General features: G+C 45.1%; 1 protein-coding gene across 1 annotated transcript; it reads right to left on the bottom strand.

Annotated features, from left to right (window-relative positions):
* Window positions 1-18,525, bottom strand: ccdc167 (coiled-coil domain containing 167). Its single transcript, XM_084313910.1, has 4 exons — window positions 18,419-18,525; window positions 2,923-3,017; window positions 2,763-2,815; window positions 1-1,919 (listed from the first exon to the last, which is right to left on the bottom strand). Exons 1-4 carry the CDS (start codon window positions 18,467-18,469, stop codon window positions 1,798-1,800), a joined length of 321 nt encoding a protein of 106 aa, XP_084170036.1. The 5' UTR covers window positions 18,470-18,525; the 3' UTR covers window positions 1-1,797.
* Window positions 18,526-22,232: the final 3,707 nt, after the last annotated feature.

Genomic DNA, 22,232 nt, shown 5'->3' with positions numbered 1-22,232 from the left:
TTTACGAAGCAGAGAGCAGACTTACAGTATATAATCTAGCTTGATAGGAGAGCCAAATGGCAATGATGATGAATCATTTTAGAGGTGCAAGCCAAGCATGGACACATAATAGAAGCGGTGCAAATGTTATCCAGTCAGAACAGCCCCTTGGTCTCACTCAATTCATCGAAAGAAGCTGGGAGGAACAACGAGGAGAGGACGGTGTGGTCACTGTGAGGCGGGATACGACTAGGGCTGTCTTAAATACTTCGAAGCTTCGTTCGATGGCACAAGCTTCGAACATTAATTTTATTTATTTTTTTACTTCGATTTTTGTGTGTGTGTGTGTGTGTGTGTGTGTGTGTGTGTGTGTGTGTGTGCGCGCGCATGGGGCCATTGGGTAGGGCCGGGGGACAAATACACTGGAGGAAAGTAACCCAGCTCAGCACTGCCCAAATTATATCATCACTATTGCCTGTTTGAAGGATATCATCCTCAAACACATACACCTACATGCCTTGTAGAATTCCACACATAAGAAAGAAAGATACTGGGATGAATAAACAAAATAGGAAATAAAATGTAGAAATGCATGCAATACATAAATAAATATGAATCTCCATATATGAAATAGAACATTTAGATAAGGTGCTACTGAGATGTTTTGGTGAGTTCTTTGTTTTTTTGTGGAAGTAGCCCTTCTTAAAAATGCATGAACATTCACTGATAATTGGTCTGTAGTGGAGTCTACAAGGTCTACATTGCCGGACCATGTAGAATCCGGACCTTGTAGACTTAATTCTGTGCATAGTTTAGTCTACACAGGCCATATTTCAAATAATCAAAATCTTACTTCATTCATCTTAAACATTCTTGATTTGGGGGATTGGTAGTTCCCATGAAATCTGAAGTTGTTCAAACGACAACAGCGATCCACCTTGAATTAAATCACACAGCCGAGTGAAACCTTGTTGGCTGCGTGACAGTCACGAAAGGGGCTACTTAATTAATTAATCCAATCCACTTTATTTATAGAGCACATTTAAAAACAACAAAGTTTACCAAAGTGCTGTACAAGTCCCACAACATAAGATAAAAAAAATAAAAAATAAAACGTCGAAGGTCAGTCCTAGATACGACACATACATGAAGATCTTCAATGGCATAGGTCCGTCCTCATTTCATTCGTCACCCACTCTGCATGCATCATGTAATACTACTACTCCCAGACCCTCGCTCCCTCGACATCTAACGACGATGACCCCGTCCCCTCCCGGCGCTTCCTTTTGGGACGATGTGTGTGATGTCATAAAGAGGGTTGGTGCGGCTAGGTGGTGCAGTGGGCAAAGGCGCTCACCACCAATGCAGGAGACGCTGGGTTCGAGCCCAGCTCTCCGCATTGCTATCAGCCTGGCTGGTCGTTCATACTAATACAATTGCCAGTATTAGGGGGTGGGAAGCTGATGGGTGGGGATCGGACGTGGTGCACAGCGACTCCTACAGGTCGGTTGGTGCGCCTGCGCAGCAGAATCAGGAAGCGACGGGGGCGGCGGCGTGCCCTCCAAACGCAGACCCCCGACGCTGAGAGATCGCGCTGTGCAGGTGAAAAGATGCGACGGCTGTTTCCTCGAGTACCGGAGGGGACACGTGATGTAAGGCTTCGTCCACATTGCAGCCGGCTTGTGGGAGGCGTGGCCTAACAGCGTTCGAGACAGGGGAGGGGAGTATTGGACGATACTAAATTGGGGACGGGAGAAAAATAGAAAATGGGAGAAAAAAGTAGATCAAAAAATAAATAAAGAGGGTTGGTTGGTGACATCATGAGACGTCTTCTTGGTTGTAGATGAAAGCGTAGTAGACGAGGGCGCTGACGGCCAGTATAGCCACCGACAGCAGCATGCTCCTCCGGTTCTCTCCTCTCAGAACCTGCAGCTCCTTGCCTGGGGAGGAAAAGACGGAAACAACCACACTTTTTATTCAATGGGAAATAGAGACTAGATTGGATTAAATTTTTTATTGTCATTATACAACATAAGTACAGTACAACAAAAAGAAGTTTGGCATGCAACCAGAGTACAAATGTAACAGTAAAGTGCAATGGTAATATACAATGTACAGGTGATTAAACTAGGTATAAAATATATAAAAAATAGTACTACTGAGTAATAGTGCTAATCAGACATATGTACAGAGGTGTTTATTATGTACAGTGATACAGGTATAAAGACACAATGGCAGTAAGTCATACTGGCCAGCAGCATAACTAATAAGAGTAGGTAAGGGATAATGAAGATAATATAGATATAGAATCTACAGATATGTAAAAAGGATTATATGCAGGTATGTACAGACCGTTGTGGATAGATATATATACGGTAAGATATATATATGACTAGGGCTGGATATCGCTTGAAGATTTACGATACCAGTGCCAATACCGACACCTGGGATTCGATACAGATACCAAAAACCATACCCCCCGATACCACACTTTGCTGAGTTATGTGCGTCAATTTCCATAACACAGCATTCCTCGATACTCGCAATTCGATCGATACCATAAAAGTATTGAATTCCGATACCCAGCCCACAAAGTCTCACAACCACAAACTACCTTGAAATAATTCCTACCGAGCCATTCAATGGCGAAACTAACCTGCAACGGTCTCTAAAGAGATGCGTGTGGAGAAAAAAAATTACAGACAGGTTGAAAGCATGGCAATGAAAACAAATTAGAATGTGAGAAGACAAGGAAAGGGTTAAGCTTTGATTGTAATCCCCACCTAGCTTTTGCACCCTCTCCTGCATTATCTCCATTTCACCTTCCAGTTCTTGTCTGTGGAGAATAAAGATACACATAGTACATAATCCTGGCTCTTCCATTATAATCATCATCATCCATCATGATCATCATCATCATCATCATCATCATCACCTCCTCACCTTTCCTGATCAGAGAGCTCGTCGCGCCTCTTTCTGAACTCGGCTTTCTCGAGGTTGGTTTGACATTGCGACCGTCGTTCCTCCACCCGATCAATCTGCCATAAACAGAAAATATTTGTGCATGGTTTATAATATTGTATGGTTAGTTGGTTACTCTAACTCTATATAGTCATTGTTCTGAAGGATCAGATTAAACCGAATATATATATTTATTTATATATATATATTTAATTGTATTTGTATATCCCCTGATATCCCTTGTATATTCCTTGTACAAGATGCATTGAATATCCCTTCTAGTCTACTGAACATCCCATAATAGTCTCCATTCTACCATTGGACGAGACCTTGGTGCCAGGTCGCCATACCCCTCAGACCAGGTTCAATCGTACCGCTCAACATGTATGGACAAGTCCTAGTTCCGCGTAGGAATATGTCTACCGCACCACTAATGGTACTATTTGTTCATAGTGCGTATATATACTGCGCTATTAAAGTAGAGCTTTCTTTTAGTCCAGTTCCTTACCCTCCAACAAAGTGACAGACGCAAAAGCCTCCCCGCGAACCACGTGTGGGCAGTAAGGCCAATTCGGCCCAGTATCGGCATTGAGACATCGTGTATATTAATATTTGAATAGTCATATTTGGCACTATATCGTCGAGTTGGACGTATTCTATTAAGCTAATAATAGTCTATTCATATGTAGTGCCTCGTGCGGTAAGAGTTCTATAGTAATCAGCACCCCCATCGTTTCGGGCATCAGCTGGACGCTTATCCAGGGTGGTTGACCCCACGTGAAGCTGCACCCGAGGAGCTCCAGGCCAAAGAGCGAGTGGACCTGTATATTGGATTATTCTACCGACGACGGCTAGCCTTCCCCGGCTTGGATTATGCTTTGAGTACTTTGATTATTCTATGGATAAAGGCCAACACTGCGGTGTGTTGGAAATACCCCCCCCGGAGAGGACGACAGGTGAGAAGACGCTCTACACGACGAGGTCGCCTCACGTCTCTCCATCGTGGACCGGAGGACGCCGGCCACAGAGAGTCCAACTGCTTTCATCTGTGGATCGAGGATCGCTGGGCACCGGGTCGCACGACTGTGGGCTCTCCCAGGATACCCTCGGCCAGACGGGATACAGCCAGACTCTACCCCCCCCCTCCAGCTGTCCTACAAGCAGTCGGAACCTTCCCCTAGTGTATCCAGCTATATAATCATTCAAGTATCATTGCTATTGTTCCCTAAATATTCCAGGTTGTATATTTGCTTCCTGCGCAATCAGAGATTGGACATTCGATATTGATCTACCTACGAATACTCATTTGCCATAAAAGTGCATACTATTTCAAATCATAAATGTAATTAAGTGATCGTTGTACATACCTTTTGCTATGTATTATTATTAAACGCAGACTTTCGACTTGGTACATTTGTGTTGGATCCGTTTCATCAGGTGGGAGTGTTTATCATAATTATTTATACCTAGTACTGGGTGGCCAGAGTCTAAAGTACAAGAGGTAGTGGTAGTAAGTATCATATCTAACCATACAGTCAGGGAATTGTACCCCTCAGTTACAATTGGTCCTTCGAGCCGGAGGGTAATCAGTGTAATATTAATATAGTGTTATTAATATTAAAATGGCCTATGATGAACACTCCACGAAACGATCCTCCTAACCAACAACGCCCGCGGCGCAAACGACAGCTCCCTCAGTACCTAGAGGCTTACGCTGTCAGTCAACAACCTAGTCTTCTACCAACAGTAAACGCGGTAAAACTAGAAAGTAAAATTATGTCTAACCCTAACGACCAGGCTACCCCGACCATAGAGGCCCCTATGGGTTCTAACGTAACTGACCCAGCTCACGGTGGGGACCAGGGGGAACCAGACATGACTTTACACCCCGCCAATACCGAAGAAGTAGTCCCAGACGAGTCCCGGGAGGAAGACAACACTACCGAGAGAGAACTCGGCACGGAAGAAGATGAGGAGAGCACCGTGGAGATAGAGCTCCAAGACTCCGCACGGAGTACCCCAAGGGACGGCTCCCCTATACAACCGTCTTCTCCCAGCGAGGCAGAGAGGACACTACAGCAGGCATTCCTCGTCAGCCTGAAAGCCTCTACTGAACGCGATAGACTCCAGGGTGAACGCGATCGATTGCAGATACAGCAACGGAGCGAAGAAGAGCACATACGCCTGGAAATAAGACGCATTCAGATGGAAGAGAATATGGCAAGAGACCGGGCCGACGCCCAGCGCGCCGCCACCGGTGCCCAGAGAGAATCGGATCTCACCAAGCGCGAAGCCGAGCGCGACAGAGCACAAGCGCAACTAATAGAACAGCTGATCAGAAGGACAACACCCCCTCCCTCCACCAGAGGCTCCAGGAACTCGTCTAGACATCACTCCAGGGCGGCATCCCCTAGCCGAGTAAGCGACCCTGAACTTGACCAACAGACGAGGTTTATACCCCCCGCAGACCCCCTTCCCCAACCGGTCCAAGCGAGACCCAGCCACCGGGAAGGAGCAGCATACACTGCGGAGAGGCTAAATCAGAGACTACAAGCCCTGGATGACCTAACGGAAGACGAAGAGGAAGAGGAGGAGAACCACGCCCGACGACAGCACAGTACTCTACCGGACCAGGAGGTCCAGTACAGCCCAGGCTATACCCCCGCGGAGCTGCGCTACAGACCCCCGACGCTATTCACGGGTGAGCACGACGCACGACCCGCACCGAGGAACAGCACCTGGACCAGCGGGCCATGGTACACAGCCGGTACCAGCCCACGCCAAGGAGCAGGAGGAGACTCGCCTAGGAGGCCTCTCCCCCAACGCTCGCCGATGTATCAACAATCCGCGTCATACATTGGCACACCTATGGTACCAGACTTCACCCAGGAGAACCGGGCCCAGTATACGGAGCTCCGCATGTGTCTGGAGACAATGTTGGTGGATGTCATTGATGAACGCCATAAATACGCGATACTACTGAAGCATTTAAAGGTACCCCGCGCGCACAACATATCGCTCGCCTACGCCACTTCCACGACCCCATACACCGCAGCGCTGGTAGCGTTGGACCAGAGATATGGACGTATATGGGATTACGTGATCCAGGAGATCAGGCACATCGACCGCCTACTCCCAGCAACAGACAATCGAGCACTGGACGACCTGTCCATCAGAGTGCAGTCCCTGGTAGGGATGCTGGGAGCGCAGAGGGAAAAGGGTAGGCATGAACTATACGCCAACTCAAATGTAGAGAGGATCTTGGAGAAGCTACCGCCCGCCCGACAGGAGCGCTTTAGGCGGCAGAGAGACCACCGAGACCCCAATCTACGCAAGCTACCGATCCCACTCATAGACGGTGCTACCCCGACACTGTTGATAGGCTCCGACCATGCAGACCTCATTGTCCCGATAGACCGGGTTCATACCGGACCCAGAGGCTGTCCTGCAGCAGTCGAGACCCGCCTAGGATGGACTCTCCAAGGCCCACTCGCCAAATCTCTCAACCGAACCACAGCCACTAGCTGTCTCCACTCCCGAGTCACAGAGGGAGACACCGCACTCCTGCAGCATGTAGAGAGGCTATGGACCTTAGAACAAATGCCCTTTAAGAACGAAAAGAAAGACATTCGCTCTAAAGACGACATCTACGCCATTAACCTCCCCGAGACGGGAACAAAGAGAGTCCCAGTCAGCGGCGTGTTGAGATACGCCACGCCACTCCTGCGGCGGGAAGGGATGCCTACCTTTCACGCAAAGAAAGACGCCACAGAGCGGTACCTACTAAACACAGAGCGGCGCTTAGCCAAGGACCCCGCCCAAGAAAGTGTATACCGCGCTGAGATTGAGAAGCTCATCACAGCGGGACACGTCACAAAGATTGACATTAAAGAGGCCGACCAGACGACTGAATCGTGGTACGTGCCCCACCACAAGGTTCATCACAACGGCAAAGACCGCATCGTGTTTAACTGCAGCTACCAGATCGGATCCCAAAATCTGAATAAAGAGCTATTGCCCGGTCCTACACTCGGCCCCTCCCTACTAGGCGTACTACTCCGCTTCCGCCAGGACAAGGTGGCTATCAGCGGGGATATCAAAGGGATGTTCCTGCAGGTGAGATTAGTAGAGGAGGACAAGCCCCTGTTGCGGTTCCTATGGAGAGAGAGGCCAGGAGATGAGCACCCAGCCATCTACCAATGGGAAGTCCTCCCTTTCGGAACTACATGCAGCCCATGCTGTGCTACATTTGCACTACAGAGACATGTCGCAGAGGACCCAGCAGCGGACGAAGAGGTCCGACACAGTGTGAAGAACAGCTTCTACGTAGATAACTGTCTACAAAGCGTTTCGACCCAGGAAGAAGCCGAGGCTCTCCTACTTAAACTCTGCGCCTCTCTGATCAAAGGCGGCTTTGATCTCAGGCAGTGGGCCAGCAGCGATCCGCACGTACTGCGCAGCCTCTCCTCCGAGGACAAGGCAGCGAGCAGCGAGACCTGGATGGCCACAATCCCAGGAGAAGCCCAAGAGATGACACTAGGACTAGTGTGGCGCTTCAAAACAGATTCGCTCCACTATAGACACAAACCCCTGACCACGGAGCAGGGAAGGTCGACGGCAATACCGACCACCAGACGGAGTGTGTACAGAACACTCGCCCGACAATATGACCCGTTAGGATGTATACTACCGTACACCACCAGGGCAAAGATGATTGTACGAGCATTGTGGGACAAGGACCAGGGCTGGGACGACCCCATTCCCGCACACCTTGCATCCACCTGGAGAGAGTGGGAGATGGAACTCCACTCACTCCCAGGCGTTAATATACGCCGAAGCTACTTCCCACCCACGGTGAGGCCAGAGACATGTAAAATGGATTTACACGTCTTCAGTGACGCCTCCGAGGTCGCCTACGGATCAGTAGCCTACTTGCGGGCCCAAGAAGAGGGGGGAGAGATCTACACAGCATTCATCCTCGCCCGCTCGAGAATAGCCCCACGCAAGCAACAGTCTATCCCACGTCTAGAGCTCTGCGCAGCCCTCGCAGGAGCGCATCTAGCCACGCTCATCCAACGTGAGCTCACCATTCCGGTGCATAGAACAATCCTGTGGTCAGATTCCACGACAGTACTCGCCTGGATCAAATCGGATTCATGCAAATACAAAGTCTTCGTGGGAGTCAGAGTCACTGAGATTCAAGAGTTAACCGGAGAGTTAACCGGAGAAGCAAACTGGCGCTATGTTGATACAAAACACAACCCAGCTGACGTCATCACCCGGGGAATGTCCCTAGATGACTTAACCCGTCATAACATCTACAGTGACGGACCAGCATTCCTCAAGCTCCCGGAAGGAGATTGGCCCACGCCCACCCCGAGGGAAGCAAGTGACGAGGAGGCTGAGAATAAGAAACCCATGTTCTGTGGATTGAGCACTGTTGTCTCCGCAGACCCCAACATAGACGATTGCATTACCATAGAGAGTGCGCAGCAACGGACATTCCTGCGGCACCACCCAGAGATTAAGTCCCCCGCTGATATGTCAGCAGCTGACTACGAGGAAGCAGAACTGCTTCTACTGCAACGAGCCCAGAGAGACTCGTTCCCCGATGAACTAGACTGTCTACAGGGAGGAAAGCCCGTCCCATCAGACAGCAGATTGATTCATCTGGCCCCCGAGAGTGACACACATACCCTCATCAGAGTGGGTGGTCGCCTGCGGAGAGCCCCCAATTTACCGGATGACATTAAGTACCCGATCGTATTGAACAGCCGACACAAGGTCACAGAGCTGATTATAAAGAAATACGACGAGGATGTACACCACGCAGGAGCAGAGAGAGTCTTCGCGGAAATCAGACGTCGTTACTGGATACTTCAAGGAAGAGAGGCGGTGCGACGCTTCCAGCGAACCTGTCTAGACTGCCGAAAGTGGCGCGCGCAGCCCAGCATACCACGGATGGCTGACCTACCTCCATGTCGCCTCCGACTCGGCGACAAGCCATTCCACTCAACAGGCATGGACTGTTTTGGCCCGCTGCACATAAAGAAAGGAAGAGGCACCGAGAAGCGGTGGGGTATTGTATTCAAATGCATGACCACCAGAGCGATACATATCGAGCTCCTTCCGACCATGAGCGCAGACTCATTCCTTATGGCCTTCCGAAGATTCACATCACGGAAAGGAAAACCGTCTACATTATTGTCCGATCACGGGACAAACTTCAAAGGCGGAGAAAGAGAGCTGAGGGAGAGCTTCCAAGCTATGGGCCCAGAACTTAAGACCCACCTCGCTCCAGCCCAGATTGACTTCCAATTCAACCCCCCAAACGCACCCCACTTCGGTGGAACTTGGGAACGAGAAGTACGTTCTATAAAGACAGCCCTGTACGCAGTACTTGGGGCCCAGACTGTGGCGGAAGAAGTCCTAATGACAGTCCTCACGGAGATTGAGGGAGTATTGAACTCAAAGCCCCTCGGTTACGTCTCCAGTGATGTAGCAGATGTCGACCCAGTCACCCCCAACACCCTCCTGATGGGGCGGCTAGATCCCGCGTTACCCCAGACAATGTACCGGCCTGAAGAAGCGAACGGCCGACGAATGTGGAGGTACAGCCAAGTATTAGCCGACAAGTTTTGGAGCCGTTTCCTACTGCACTACCTACCGTCTCTACAGACCCGCCAGAAGTGGGTAAAAGAGAGAGACAATTTGACGGAAGGAACAGTCGTCATGATTATTGACCAGTCACTACCCAGAGCTATGTGGCCGGCTGGCCGCGTAAGCAAAGTGATCACCGGTGCCGATGGCAAGGTTCGAGCAGCTGAAGTACTCGTCCAGGGGCGCATTTACACCCGTCCTGTGGCGAGGCTCATAGAACTGCCCCGACTCCCAGACACAATCGATGATGACCATGACCCTATGACTTTGTGAGTTGACTGACCCTTACAGCGAACCCTTGAGTGGTAGACAGTGCGGTTAATCTGTCTCTGCTTAACTAATTGGGTTGGGACCAATTAGGGGGCGGCTGTTCTGAAGGATCAGATTAAACCGAATATATATATTTATTTATATATATATATTTAATTGTATTTGTATATCCCCTGATATCCCTTGTATATTCCTTGTACAAGATGCATTGAATATCCCTTCTAGTCTACTGAACATCCCATAATAGTCTCCATTCTACCATTGGACGAGACCTTGGTGCCAGGTCGCCATACCCCTCAGACCAGGTTCAATCGTACCGCTCAACATGTATGGACAAGTCCTAGTTCCGCGTAGGAATATGTCTACCGCACCACTAATGGTACTATTTGTTCATAGTGCGTATATATACTGCGCTATTAAAGTAGAGCTTTCTTTTAGTCCAGTTCCTTACCCTCCAACAAAGTGACAGACGCAAAAGCCTCCCCGCGAACCACGTGTGGGCAGTAAGGCCAATTCGGCCCAGTATCGGCATTGAGACATCGTGTATATTAATATTTGAATAGTCATATTTGGCACTATATCGTCGAGTTGGACGTATTCTATTAAGATAATAATAGTCTATTCATATGTAGTGCCTCGTGCGGTAAGAGTTCTATAGTAATCAGCACCCCCATCGTTTCGGGCATCAGCTGGACGCTTATCCAGGGTGGTTGACCCCACGTGAAGCTGCACCCGAGGAGCTCCAGGCCAAAGAGCGAGTGGACCTGTATATTGGATTATTCTACCGACGACGGCTAGCCTTCCCCGGCTTGGATTATGCTTTGAGTACTTTGATTATTCTATGGATAAAGGCCAACACTGCGGTGTGTTGGAAATACCCCCCCCCGGAGAGGACGACAGGTGAGAAGACGCTCTACACGACGAGGTCGCCTCACGTCTCTCCATCGTGGACCGGAGGACGCCGGCCACAGAGAGTCCAACTGCTTTCATCTGTGGATCGAGGATCGCTGGGCACCGGGTCGCACGACTGTGGGCTCTCCCAGGATACCCTCGGCCAGACGGGATACAGCCAGACTCTACCCCCCCCCTCCAGCTGTCCTACAAGCAGTCGGAACCTTCCCCTAGTGTATCCAGCTATATAATCATTCAAGTATCATTGCTATTGTTCCCTAAATATTCCAGGTTGTATATTTGCTTCCTGCGCAATCAGAGATTGGACATTCGATATTGATCTACCTACGAATACTCATTTGCCATAAAAGTGCATACTATTTCAAATCATAAATGTAATTAAGTGATCGTTGTACATACCTTTTGCTATGTATTATTATTAAACGCAGACTTTCGACTTGGTACATTTGTGTTGGATCCGTTTCATCAGGTGGGAGTGTTTATCATAATTATTTATACCTAGTACTGGGTGGCCAGAGTCTAAAGTACAAGAGGTAGTGGTAGTAAGTATCATATCTAACCATACAGTCAGGGAATTGTACCCCTCAGTTACAGTCATCATGGAACCCATCATCAGTGTATCCTGTATGATAAAATCGTGTCGTCTGGTAGAGAGACGCGACTGGTGGTGATTGGCTTACGCTTAAGGTCCCCAGAGTGTACACTGAATTAGGAAAGTCTGCTTTTAGCCTGTGCCCCCCCCCCCCCCCCCCCCCCCACACGTGGAATGTTTTGCAATGCACTTTAAAACTCAATACTTTAGTATCCATTGGTCAGTTTAAATCTATAATAGCCAACCGTTTCACCTCACAGTCTGTGGTTGTTTTAATTCATTTAAATTGTTTTCTTTTCTCTTTTTCTATATCGTCTCTTTGCATTTATTATATGCTGTACTTCTCGACGTCATTGTAAATGAGAGAGCTTGCTTGCAATAATTGTTTTTTTTCGGGATTAAATATTGAATGCATGAATGAATGAATTGTGTACCACAGAGCGGCAGACAGACGTTACAGCTGTGCCACTGCACTTCCGCGTTATATGGAGCTATAGACCAGTGGTTCCCAAAGTCGGGGTCGCGACCCAAAGGTGGGCCGCGAGCAGCCACGGGAGGGCCGCGAGATGATTTAAAAAAAAATCAATTTTTTTTTTTTTCAGGCCACTGAATTTAGAAGCAGGCCAGGACAGTGTTTCTAGTTGTATTCTAAAATTCTATTCTATTGTATTCTAAAATGTGACTATATGGTTTTATATTAACTTAATAAATAAACAAAAACCAAAAATCTACTTATTTCAACGAACATTTCAAACTAAATAACAGATTATGCACATAAAATGCTGAAAACAACCGAAGCAACAATAGTATTTTAATGAGGCTATTATTATTATCATTATTATTTTGCAACAAGTTAGCCCTCTCATAAATAGCACATATAAATGAATAACTAACTTGAACTAACTTAATAGGATTGAAGTGATATTTGGCTTAAAAAATCGTTCACTTGGCAAAAAAAAAAAAAAAAAAGCATGACAATGTGCATTGGGCCGCGGCTCTCTGACGCCTTATTTTCTGGGTCCCGGCCTGAAAAGTTTGGGAACCCCTGCTATAGACCACTGCACTTCTGCATTATATGGAGCTATTAGACCACTGCACTTCCGCGTTATATGGAGCTATTAGACCACTGCACTTCCACGTTATATGGAGCTATTAGACCACTGCACTTCCACGTTATATGGAGCTATTAGACCACTGCACTTCCACGTTATATGGAGCTATTAGACCACTGCACTTCCGTGTTATATGGAGCTATAGAACACTGCACTTCTGCGTTATATGGAGCTATTAGACCACTGCACTTCTATATGGAGCTATTAGACCACTGCACTTCCGCGTTATATGGAGCTATAGACCACTGCACTTCTGTGTTATATGGAGCTATAGAACACTGCACTTCTGCGTTATATGGAGCTATTAGACCACTGCACTTCTATATGGAGCTATTAGACCACTGCACTTCCGCGTTATATGGAGCTATAGACCACTGCACTTCTGTGTTATATGGAGCTATAGAACACTGCACTTCTGTGTTATATGGAGCTATAGAACACTGCACTTCTGCGTTATATGGAGCTATAGACCACTGCACTTCTGTGTTATATGGAGCTATAGACCACTGCACTTCTGTGTTATATGGAGCTATTAGAACACTGCACTTCTGCGTTATATGGAGCTATTAGACCACTGCACTTCTGTGTTATATGGAGCTATTAGACCACTGCACTTCCGTGTTATATGGAGCTATAGAACACTGCACTTCTGTGTTATATGGAGCTATAGAACACTGCACTTCTGCGTTATATGGAGCTATAGACCACTGCACTTCTGCGTTATATGGAGCTATTAGACCACTGCACTTCTGTGTTATATGGAGCTATAGACCACTGCACTTCCGTGTTATATGGAGCTATAGACCACTGCACTTCTGCGTTATATGGAGCTATTAGACCACTGCACTTCTGCGTTATATGGAGCTATTAGACCACTGCACTTCTGCGTTATATGGAGCTATAGACCACTGCACTTCTGCGTTATATGGAGCTATAGAACACTGCACTTCTGCGTTATATGGAGCTATTAGACCACTGCACTTCTGCGTTATATGGAGCTATAGACCACTGCACTTCTGCGTTATATGGAGCTATTAGACCACTGCACTTCTGCGTTATATGGAGCTATTAGACCACTGCACTTCCGCGTTATATGGAGCTATTAGACCACTGCACTTCTGTGTTATATGGAGCTATAGAACACTGCACTTCCGCGTTATATGGAGTTATTAGACCACTGCACTTCTGTGTTATATGGAGCTATAGAACACTGCACTTCTGTGTTATATGGAGCTATAGAACACTGCACTTCTGCGTTATATGGAGCTATTAGACCACTGCACTTCCGTGTTATATGGAACTATAGACCACTGCACTTCTGTGTTATATGGAGCTATAGACCACTGCACTTCTGTGTTATATGGAGCTATTAGACCACTGCACTTCTGTGTTATATGGAGCTATAGACCACTGCACTTCTGTGTTATATGGAGCTATAGACCACTGCACTTCCGCGTTATATGGAGCTATTAGACCACTGCACTTCCGCGTTATATGGAGCTATTAGACCACTGCACTTCTGTGTTATATGGAGCTATAGACCACTGCACTTCTGTGTTATATGGAGCTATTAGAACACTGCACTTCCGTGTTATATGGAGCTATAGACCACTGCACTTCTATATGGAGCTATTAGACCACTGCACTTCCGCGTTATATGGAGCTATTAGACCACTGCACTTCCGCGTTATATGGAGCTATTAGACCACTGCACTTCCGTGTTATATGGAGCTATTAGACCACTGCACTTCTGTGTTATATGGAGCTATAGAACACTGCACTTCCGTGTTATATGGAGCTATAGACCACTGCACTTCCGTGTTATATGGAGCTATAGACCACTGCACTTCTGCATTATATGGAGCTATTAGACCACTGCACTTCTGTGTTATATGGAGCTATAGAACACTGCACTTCTGCGTTATATGGAGCTATTAGACCACTGCACTTCCGTGTTATATGGAGCTATTAGACCACTGCACTTCTGTGTTATATGGAGCTATAGAACACTGCACTTCCGTGTTATATGGAGCTATAGACCACTGCACTTCCGTGTTATATGGAGCTATAGACCACTGCACTTCTGCATTATATGGAGCTATTAGACCACTGCACTTCTGTGTTATATGGAGCTATAGAACACTGCACTTCCGTGTTATATGGAGCTATAGAACACTGCACTTCTGTGTTATATGGAGCTATAGACCACTGCACTTCTGCGTTATATGGAGCTATTAGACCACTGCACTTCTGCGTTATATGGAGCTTGTGGGGACTAAATGAATGAACATTGACATTAGAGCCTTGGCATAAGACAAGTGGTTGTAGTTACGGCTAGCCGTCCAATAATTTAGGCAATTCCAGCGTTATGGATGTTACATTCAGAGAGAACATTGGAAACTTAACTTAACATTGACAAGGCATCGATTTGAATTGGAAGTATAATTTACACATTTTAGTTCCACTTATTGAGATAAAGATGAGCCTGCACTGCAGTATGAAATGTTTTGACCTTTTGGACACAGCGTTATGGATGTTACGGAAATTGACAAGCTTTTCGGACTCACTGAACACATGATGAAAACTCTGTGAATATCTTTTTCAAAGAATAACATGTTTACTATCACTTTGTAGGGAAGGCTTTGAGGTACCCAAAAAGCACATTCAGGAAAACCTGGCATTTCCTCTCAAGGAATGAATCACAAAAAAGTTCCGTTATGGATGTTACATTTTTGCATTATGGATGTTACACGTCGGAAATAGACAAAAAACACTATCAAAAATAGGGCTTTACCCACATGTGTGTGACTTCGGTGGACAATTTTTCACAACATGAAACCAGTCTGGATTCATGTTGTTCTGAAAAAATGCCAGGAGAGAATTGTTGAATATAATTATATATAGAACACAAATGTTCTAGAATGTTCGATTATGACATCATACTGTGCCATCACAAATGTTCTAGAATGTTTGATTATGACATCATACTGTGACATCACAAATGTTCTAGAATGTACTATTATGACATCATACTGTGACATCACAAGTTCTAGAATGTTCTATTATGACATCATACTGTGACATCACAAAAATCACAAAAATAAAATAATCTTTTCTTTTTTTTGTAGTCTTAAATAGTTTAAAAATATCAGTCACTTCTGAAAATAAATTACAAAAAGTTTTTGGAAAATAGCTCTTTATTTGATTAACATAAAAAGGTGTTTTCTACACAGAGAACAGCAATATTAATATCTTAAATCAGAAAATGAGTTTTGGAGCAATTCCATGAAAATGTCAACCTCACCATGAAAAAGAAAGTTATAAAAAATCAAGTCCAATTCACTCTGCCTGGACTGGTTCAGAGAAATGGTATCTCCCTCTGTTATCCATGTGAGGATTGAGGTGTTCATGAATCTGATCAAAACTGACTCAGGACTTGTCCTCTTTGGTTGGAAGTGCAGCGGTAAAGCCTCCATAAGGGACATGGACATGTGGCGTTTCTGAACCCTCTGCTCGACTCCTTCTCTTATGGTCACTGCATCCTTCATAACGCTGTGTATTTTGTCACCTATCTCAAAATCCAAACGGTCAAAACATTTCTTATTGCAGGCTCATCTTTATCTCAATAAGTGTAACTAAAATGTGTAAAAAAATAAGACCAGAATGACTAATTGTTGCTAATATGTCATCTTTATAAAAGTTAGCTTTGCTTAGGAAGTTTGGTTGACATTGCATTCCAGATGCATGTTTTATGACAACTTTTCCTGGAAAACGTTATGGATGCGAGCATATGGCTCGCTGATAACAAACTATCATTACACATGGGCAAAACAGAGTCCATTCTCTTCGGTTCAAATAACAAACTCAGCAAGACCGACGGCTTCTCAGTTACAGTGGGTGACAATATTGTCACAAGGAAAGATGAAATTACCTACCTGGGGTCCATCCTAGAGGCTAATCTCTCCTGTGACAAAATGGCATCCAATGTAATAAAAAAAGTCAACCAACGAACTCGATTCTTGTACCGGATCTCCTCTCTGGTAAACAAGAACACCCTGAAGACTCTGGCAGGAGCACTCATTCAGGGGTACTACGACTATGCTTGCACCTCATGGTACCAAAGCACCTCAAAGGCGCTAAAAACAAAATTACAAACATCTCAAAACAAACTGGTCAGACTACTGCTTGACCTTACTCCTAGAACCCACCTCACCCCTGCCCACTTCGACAACCTAGGATGGCTTAGAGTAGACGACAGAGTACAACAACTTGCAATGGGCCTGGTCTACAAGATACACTACACGACCAAGGTACCCATGTACATGTCAAAATACTTCCCAAAGGTCAGTGAATACCACGATCACAACACCAGAGGGAGCTCCACAAATCATGTCAAACCCAGATTCGGCTCAAATAAGGGACTAAACACGTTTCGCAATTATGCCACATCAATGTGGAACGCCCTACCCAAAGCTGTAAAGGAATGTGGATCACTACCCACTTTCAAAACCTCTCTCAAGGGACACCTACGGGAGACTGCAATTCAACACTGGCCCCTGTAAATATCCTAACCCAATCATTCCAACCCCCTCCAATGTACAGTCATTTACCTAGTATGGTTTTGTCAATAGTTCAATGTACAATTGTGTTTGTTTGTACAGTGTCTCCTCCCCCCCCCCCTCAATGTACAGTGTTACTTGTTTATACAGTATGCCCCCCGCCCCCCCCCCCCCCCCCAACCACCTCCAATGTAAATTACCCAGTATGGTTGTCAATATCCCAATGTACCCAACCCCCCCCACCCAACCTCCAATGTACAGTTTCTACGTCAAATGTATATACTCCCTTTTCTTGACTCCTTCTGTATCACAAACAGTACTGTATTTGCAAATCTGGTATGTCATAAATGTATAGATGTAGCAGTACTGACTATCTGTATGTCATGTATGTCATATATGTCTATATGAATTGAAAATGGGGGACCCTGATGGAAACAAGACAAACGTCTTTCTCAGGTCTGCATCCCCTTAACAATTGTATGTATTGAGCCGTACTGTATTGTACCCATTCTGCAATCTGTTAAATAAAGTTTTCATTCATTCATTCATTCATTCATTCATTCATCATTCATTCATTCATGTTACATTCGCTGTCCCATAAAGGGGCATTATAACAGCATGCTTCACCTGCCAATGGAAAGACACAAAGTACATAATTGATTCACATATTGATACAACAGCCCTTCATGACCAAAGGTGAGGTTAGAAAAATATCTGTTGATTATTTTTTTTGTCATTCTGGCCATTCAGAAAGTCATACAATTAGGTTAATCGAAAAATAAATGTTTACATCATTGTGTCTCCTCCTGTAGTGTGAAAAAACATGCATTCTCATAAATATTACGATCAAATCTATTTTGTACTTCAAAATATAGACCTTGATGATACATTTGAAATTGGTTTGGTTATGATCATGTTATTTAAATTTGTTCATGGTGAGGTTGGCATTTGCATGGAATTGCCCATAAACTCAAAACACCGGGAGTGTTGCGGTGGTTTATCTAGTAACTGCGAATCTTTTGAACTTGCTAGATTGAACTTGCAGTTGTGAATGAATTGGCTACAACGAATCTTATCGTTACAACACATTGCGTGAATGAATGAATGAATGAAAACTTTATTAACAGATTGCAGAATGGGTACAGTGCAGTACAGCTCAATACATACAATTGTTAAGGGGATGCAGACCAGAGAAAGACTTTCGTCTTGTTTCCACCAGGGTCCCCCATTTCCAATTCATCGTAACATATATGACATACATGACATACAGATAGACAGTACTGCTACATCTATACATTTATTCAGCGTCTTATCGAGTTTATCGACGAACAGTGTCAAACATTATGTTACAAACAAAGATTAACATGTCTTACTTCAGTCGCGATGCTGATTTTCTCTCGTTTTTTGTCCTTTGATTTGGTCATTTTGCTGTGAAACACGGCGAAGTAAACAACTACACCAAACGCGGAAGTGCATTTACAGTAACTCTTCTTCGTGTACCGTTATTATTCAGCATCGGTTAGCGCCCCCTGCCTGTGGAAGAACTAGTTCCAAACAACTTTTCCATTGATTGAATGACTGACTGACTGAATGAATGAATGAATGAATGAATGAATGAATGAATGAATGAATGAATGAATGAATGAATGAATGAATGAATGAATGAATGAATGAATGAATGAATGAATGAATGAAAACTTTATTAACAGATTGCAGAATGGGTACAGTACAGTACAGCTCAATACATACAATTGTTAAGGGGATGCAGACCAGAGAAAGACTTTTGTCTTGTTTACATCAGGGTCCCCCATTTTCAATTCATCGTAACATATATGACATACATGACATACAGATAGATAGTACTGCTACATCTATACATTTATGACATACCAGATTTGCAAATACAGTACTGTTTGTGATACGAAAAGAGTCCAGGAAAAAAAAAGTATATACATTTGACGTAGAAACTGTACATTGGAGGAGGTTGGGTAGGAGTGGGGGGGGAGGTTGGGTAGGAGGGGTGGGTGGGGGACACTGTACCACTGTACAAGCAAAACTGTACATTGGAATATTGACAAGACCATACTTGGTAATTTACTGTACATTGGAGGGGGTTGTGTTAGGACATTTACAGGGGCCAGTTTCGAATTGCAGTCTCCCGTAGGTGTTTTTTGAGAGTGTTTTTGAAAGTAGGTAGTGATTCACATTCCTTTACAGCTTTGGGTAGGGCGTTCCACATTGATGTGGCATAATTGCGAAACGTGTTTAGTCCCTTGTTTGAGCCGAATCTGGGTTTAACATGATTTGTGGAGCTCCCTCTGGTGTTGTGATCGTGGTATTCACTGACCTTTGGGAAGTATTTTGACATGTACATGGGTGACTTGGTCGTGTAGTGTATCTTGTAGACCAGGCCCATTGCAAGTTGCTGTACTCTGTCGTCTACTCTAAGCCATCCTAGGTTGTCAAAGTGGGCAGGTTGAGGTGGGTTCTAGGAGTAAGGTCAAGCAGTAGTCTGACCAGTTAGTTTTGAGATGTTTGTAATTTTGTTTTTAGCGCCTTTGAGGTGCTTTGGTACCATGAGGTGCAAGCATAGTCGTAGTACCCTTGAATGAGTGCTCCTGCCAGAGTCTTCAGGGTATTCTTGTTTACCAGTGAGGAGATCCGGTACAAGAATCGAGTTTGTTGGTTGACTTTTTTTATTACATTGGATGCCATTTTGTCACAGGAAAGATTTGCCTCTAGGATGGAACCCAGGCAATATCTTCTTTCCTTGTGACAATATTGTCACCCACTGTAACTGAGAAGCCGTCGGTCTTGCTGAGTTTGTTATTTGAACCGAAGAGAATGGACTCTGTTTTGCCCATGTGTAGTGATAGTTTGTTATCAGCGAGCCATATGCAGATTTTGCCTAGTTCTGAGCTGAGGGTTTTTTCAACCTGTAACTTGTTCTTGTCAGAGACCAGCAGGACTGAGTCGTCCGCAAACAGGAACAAGTTGCAGTCACTCACAAGCTGACGACATGTCATTTGCATAAATTAGGAACAGTAGCGGACCTAGTATGCTTCCTTGTGGAACACCACAGCTTACTGTGAGGGGGGAGGGGGGGGGGGGTACCATTTACCTCCACCATCTGCTCTCTCCCCTCCAGGTAGGATTGCATCCAGCTCACTGATAGACTGTCAAAACCAATTGCTTTTAGCTTGTCAATCAGAATGGTGTGATTGACAGTGTCGAAGGCCTTTTGTAGGTCCAGCATGACCATGCCGCAGTATTTGCCCGCGTCCACCTCTTGTTTGATGTGGTCGTTTAAATAGAGAAGGCATGTGTCAGTGGAGTGGGATGTTCTGAAGCCAGATTGGAATTCGTAGATTAGATTTTTTTCCGCGAGGTATTTTTCGACCTGTTCGTATACAATTTTTTCCATGACTTTCGAGATGGAGGTAAGGATAGAAACAGGGCGGTAGTTGCCTGGGTCTAATTTACTGCCTTTTTTGTGCAGGGGTGTTACTCTCGCAATTTTGAAGTCCTTGGGGACGTGTCCCTGTTTTATGGAGAGGTTTATTATGTGTGTGATGACTGGGGTGATAACGGCTGCTGAGTCTCTGAGGAATTTGGAGGGGATGTTGTCATGGCCAGTGGCCTTGTTAGGTTGGAGGGCGCTCAGTTTTTTGAGTACCTCATCTGTTGTTACCATTTCCAGTTTGAAGTCGTCTTTGTGGACCCCTAGGTTCTTGTAGTATGCTACTATGTGTTCTACCCCATAATGCCCTGAGTGGGAGGGTAGTTTGTTTACCAGTGTTGTGGCTATGTTTGTGAAGAAACTGTTTAAGTAATTGGCTACATCCAGCTTGTCTGTGATGAGCGTGTTGTCCGTCTTTATGTTTATGTTTGAGAATCTGGTTTTAAGTTTTTTACTGCAGCCTAGTTGGTTATTGAGTAATTTCCAAAGTTCACGTGGTTTGTTTTTGTTTTCCTCCACTTTAGTAGATTGATTGATCTACAAATCAACCCCCACACATGGGCTAAACTAGACCTCTCAACTCAACGGCCACATTGAGAAGAGACAAATGGATTCCATTTAGAACTCTACCCGCAGGAAAGCGGGATATAAAGGGATTGATTGATTGAAAACTTTATTAGATTGCAGAATGGGTACAAATACAATACACAGTACATCTCAATACTAACAACTGCTAAGAGGATGAAGACCAGAAAAATACTTTTGTCTTGTTTACATAAGGGTCCTCCATTTTCAATTCATCAAGACATTTATGACATACAACACGACATACACATATACGGAACTGTGTAAGAGATAGAGATCATACAAAAATTATACATCCGAAGGGGAAGAAACTGTACATTGGAGGGGGGGGGGGGGGGATTTTGACATTTACCGGGGCCCGTTTCTAATTGCAGCCACCCCGTAGCCCGTAGGTGCTCTTTGAGAGTGGTTTTGAAGGAGGGTAGGGATTCATGCACATTCCTTTACGGCTGTGGGTAGGGATATGTCACTTTAGTAGAACATGTCAAGTTTCAGCTGTTTTACCTTTATGTCAGTTTATCTACAAGTAAGCTATAGTGACCTATCTTCTACTGTATCTATCTATTGATTGATTGATTGAATTTTTTTTAACAGATTGCAGAATGGGTACAATACAGTACGGCTCAATACACACATCTATCTGTCTGTCTGTATCTATCTATTTATCCATCTATCTATAAAATGCTGATGACCCCATGCGATCTAGCAGAGCAGCACTAGAATGTAACAACAGGCTAATATCATAAAAGCGCAAACTTGTCATTTAGCAAATGTAGAAGGTAGCTATATACAATTAGGCTTGCAGAGTTTATCAGTGGGCTGATGGTTGCAGGACAGAATAATCTACTCAGGCCTATCTCTTATTCCTACTTATATGTCTATGCCCCCCCCCCCCCCCCCCGAGAACTTGTGCTGCTGCTGCTGTTGTTGTTAATTCTTGATACGAATCAGAGTTTCCTTTTCATGTGACAACACAACGGGACGACTGCTGCGCACCGATGACTTGTTGAGAGACGGAGCTCTAATCAGATTATCTGATTTGCGAGAAGGTTGGCTGATCCTTCGGGGGGAGAAGGGCGACCAGCCTATACCCCTTTCTCTCGTCTCAGATTATTAACTTTTCTTAATAATAAAAAAAAGAA

The sequence above is a fragment of the Notolepis coatsorum genome (genome assembly GCF_963971535.1).
Source record: "Notolepis coatsorum genome assembly, chromosome: 5".
Taxonomy (NCBI): domain Eukaryota; kingdom Metazoa; phylum Chordata; class Actinopteri; order Aulopiformes; family Paralepididae; genus Notolepis; species Notolepis coatsorum.
The sequence above is the reverse complement of the archived record's forward strand: the minus strand, read 5'-3'. Positions and strand labels throughout refer to the sequence as shown.

What these genes read in the sequence shown, in the direction of transcription:
- ccdc167 (XM_084313910.1), bottom strand. Translation starts at nt 18,469, where the DNA reads ATGACCAAATCAAAGGACAAAAAACGAGAGAAAATCAGCATCGCGACT. An exon ending in GAGCTCTCTGATCAGGAAAG is followed by an intron (nt 2,816 to 2,922) that starts GTGAGGAGGTGA and finishes TATTCTCCACAG; the next exon opens with ACAAGAACTGGAAGGTGAAA. An exon ending in GGAGAGGGTGCAAAAGCTAG is followed by an intron (nt 1,920 to 2,762) that starts GTGGGGATTACA and finishes TTTCCTCCCCAG; the next exon opens with GCAAGGAGCTGCAGGTTCTG.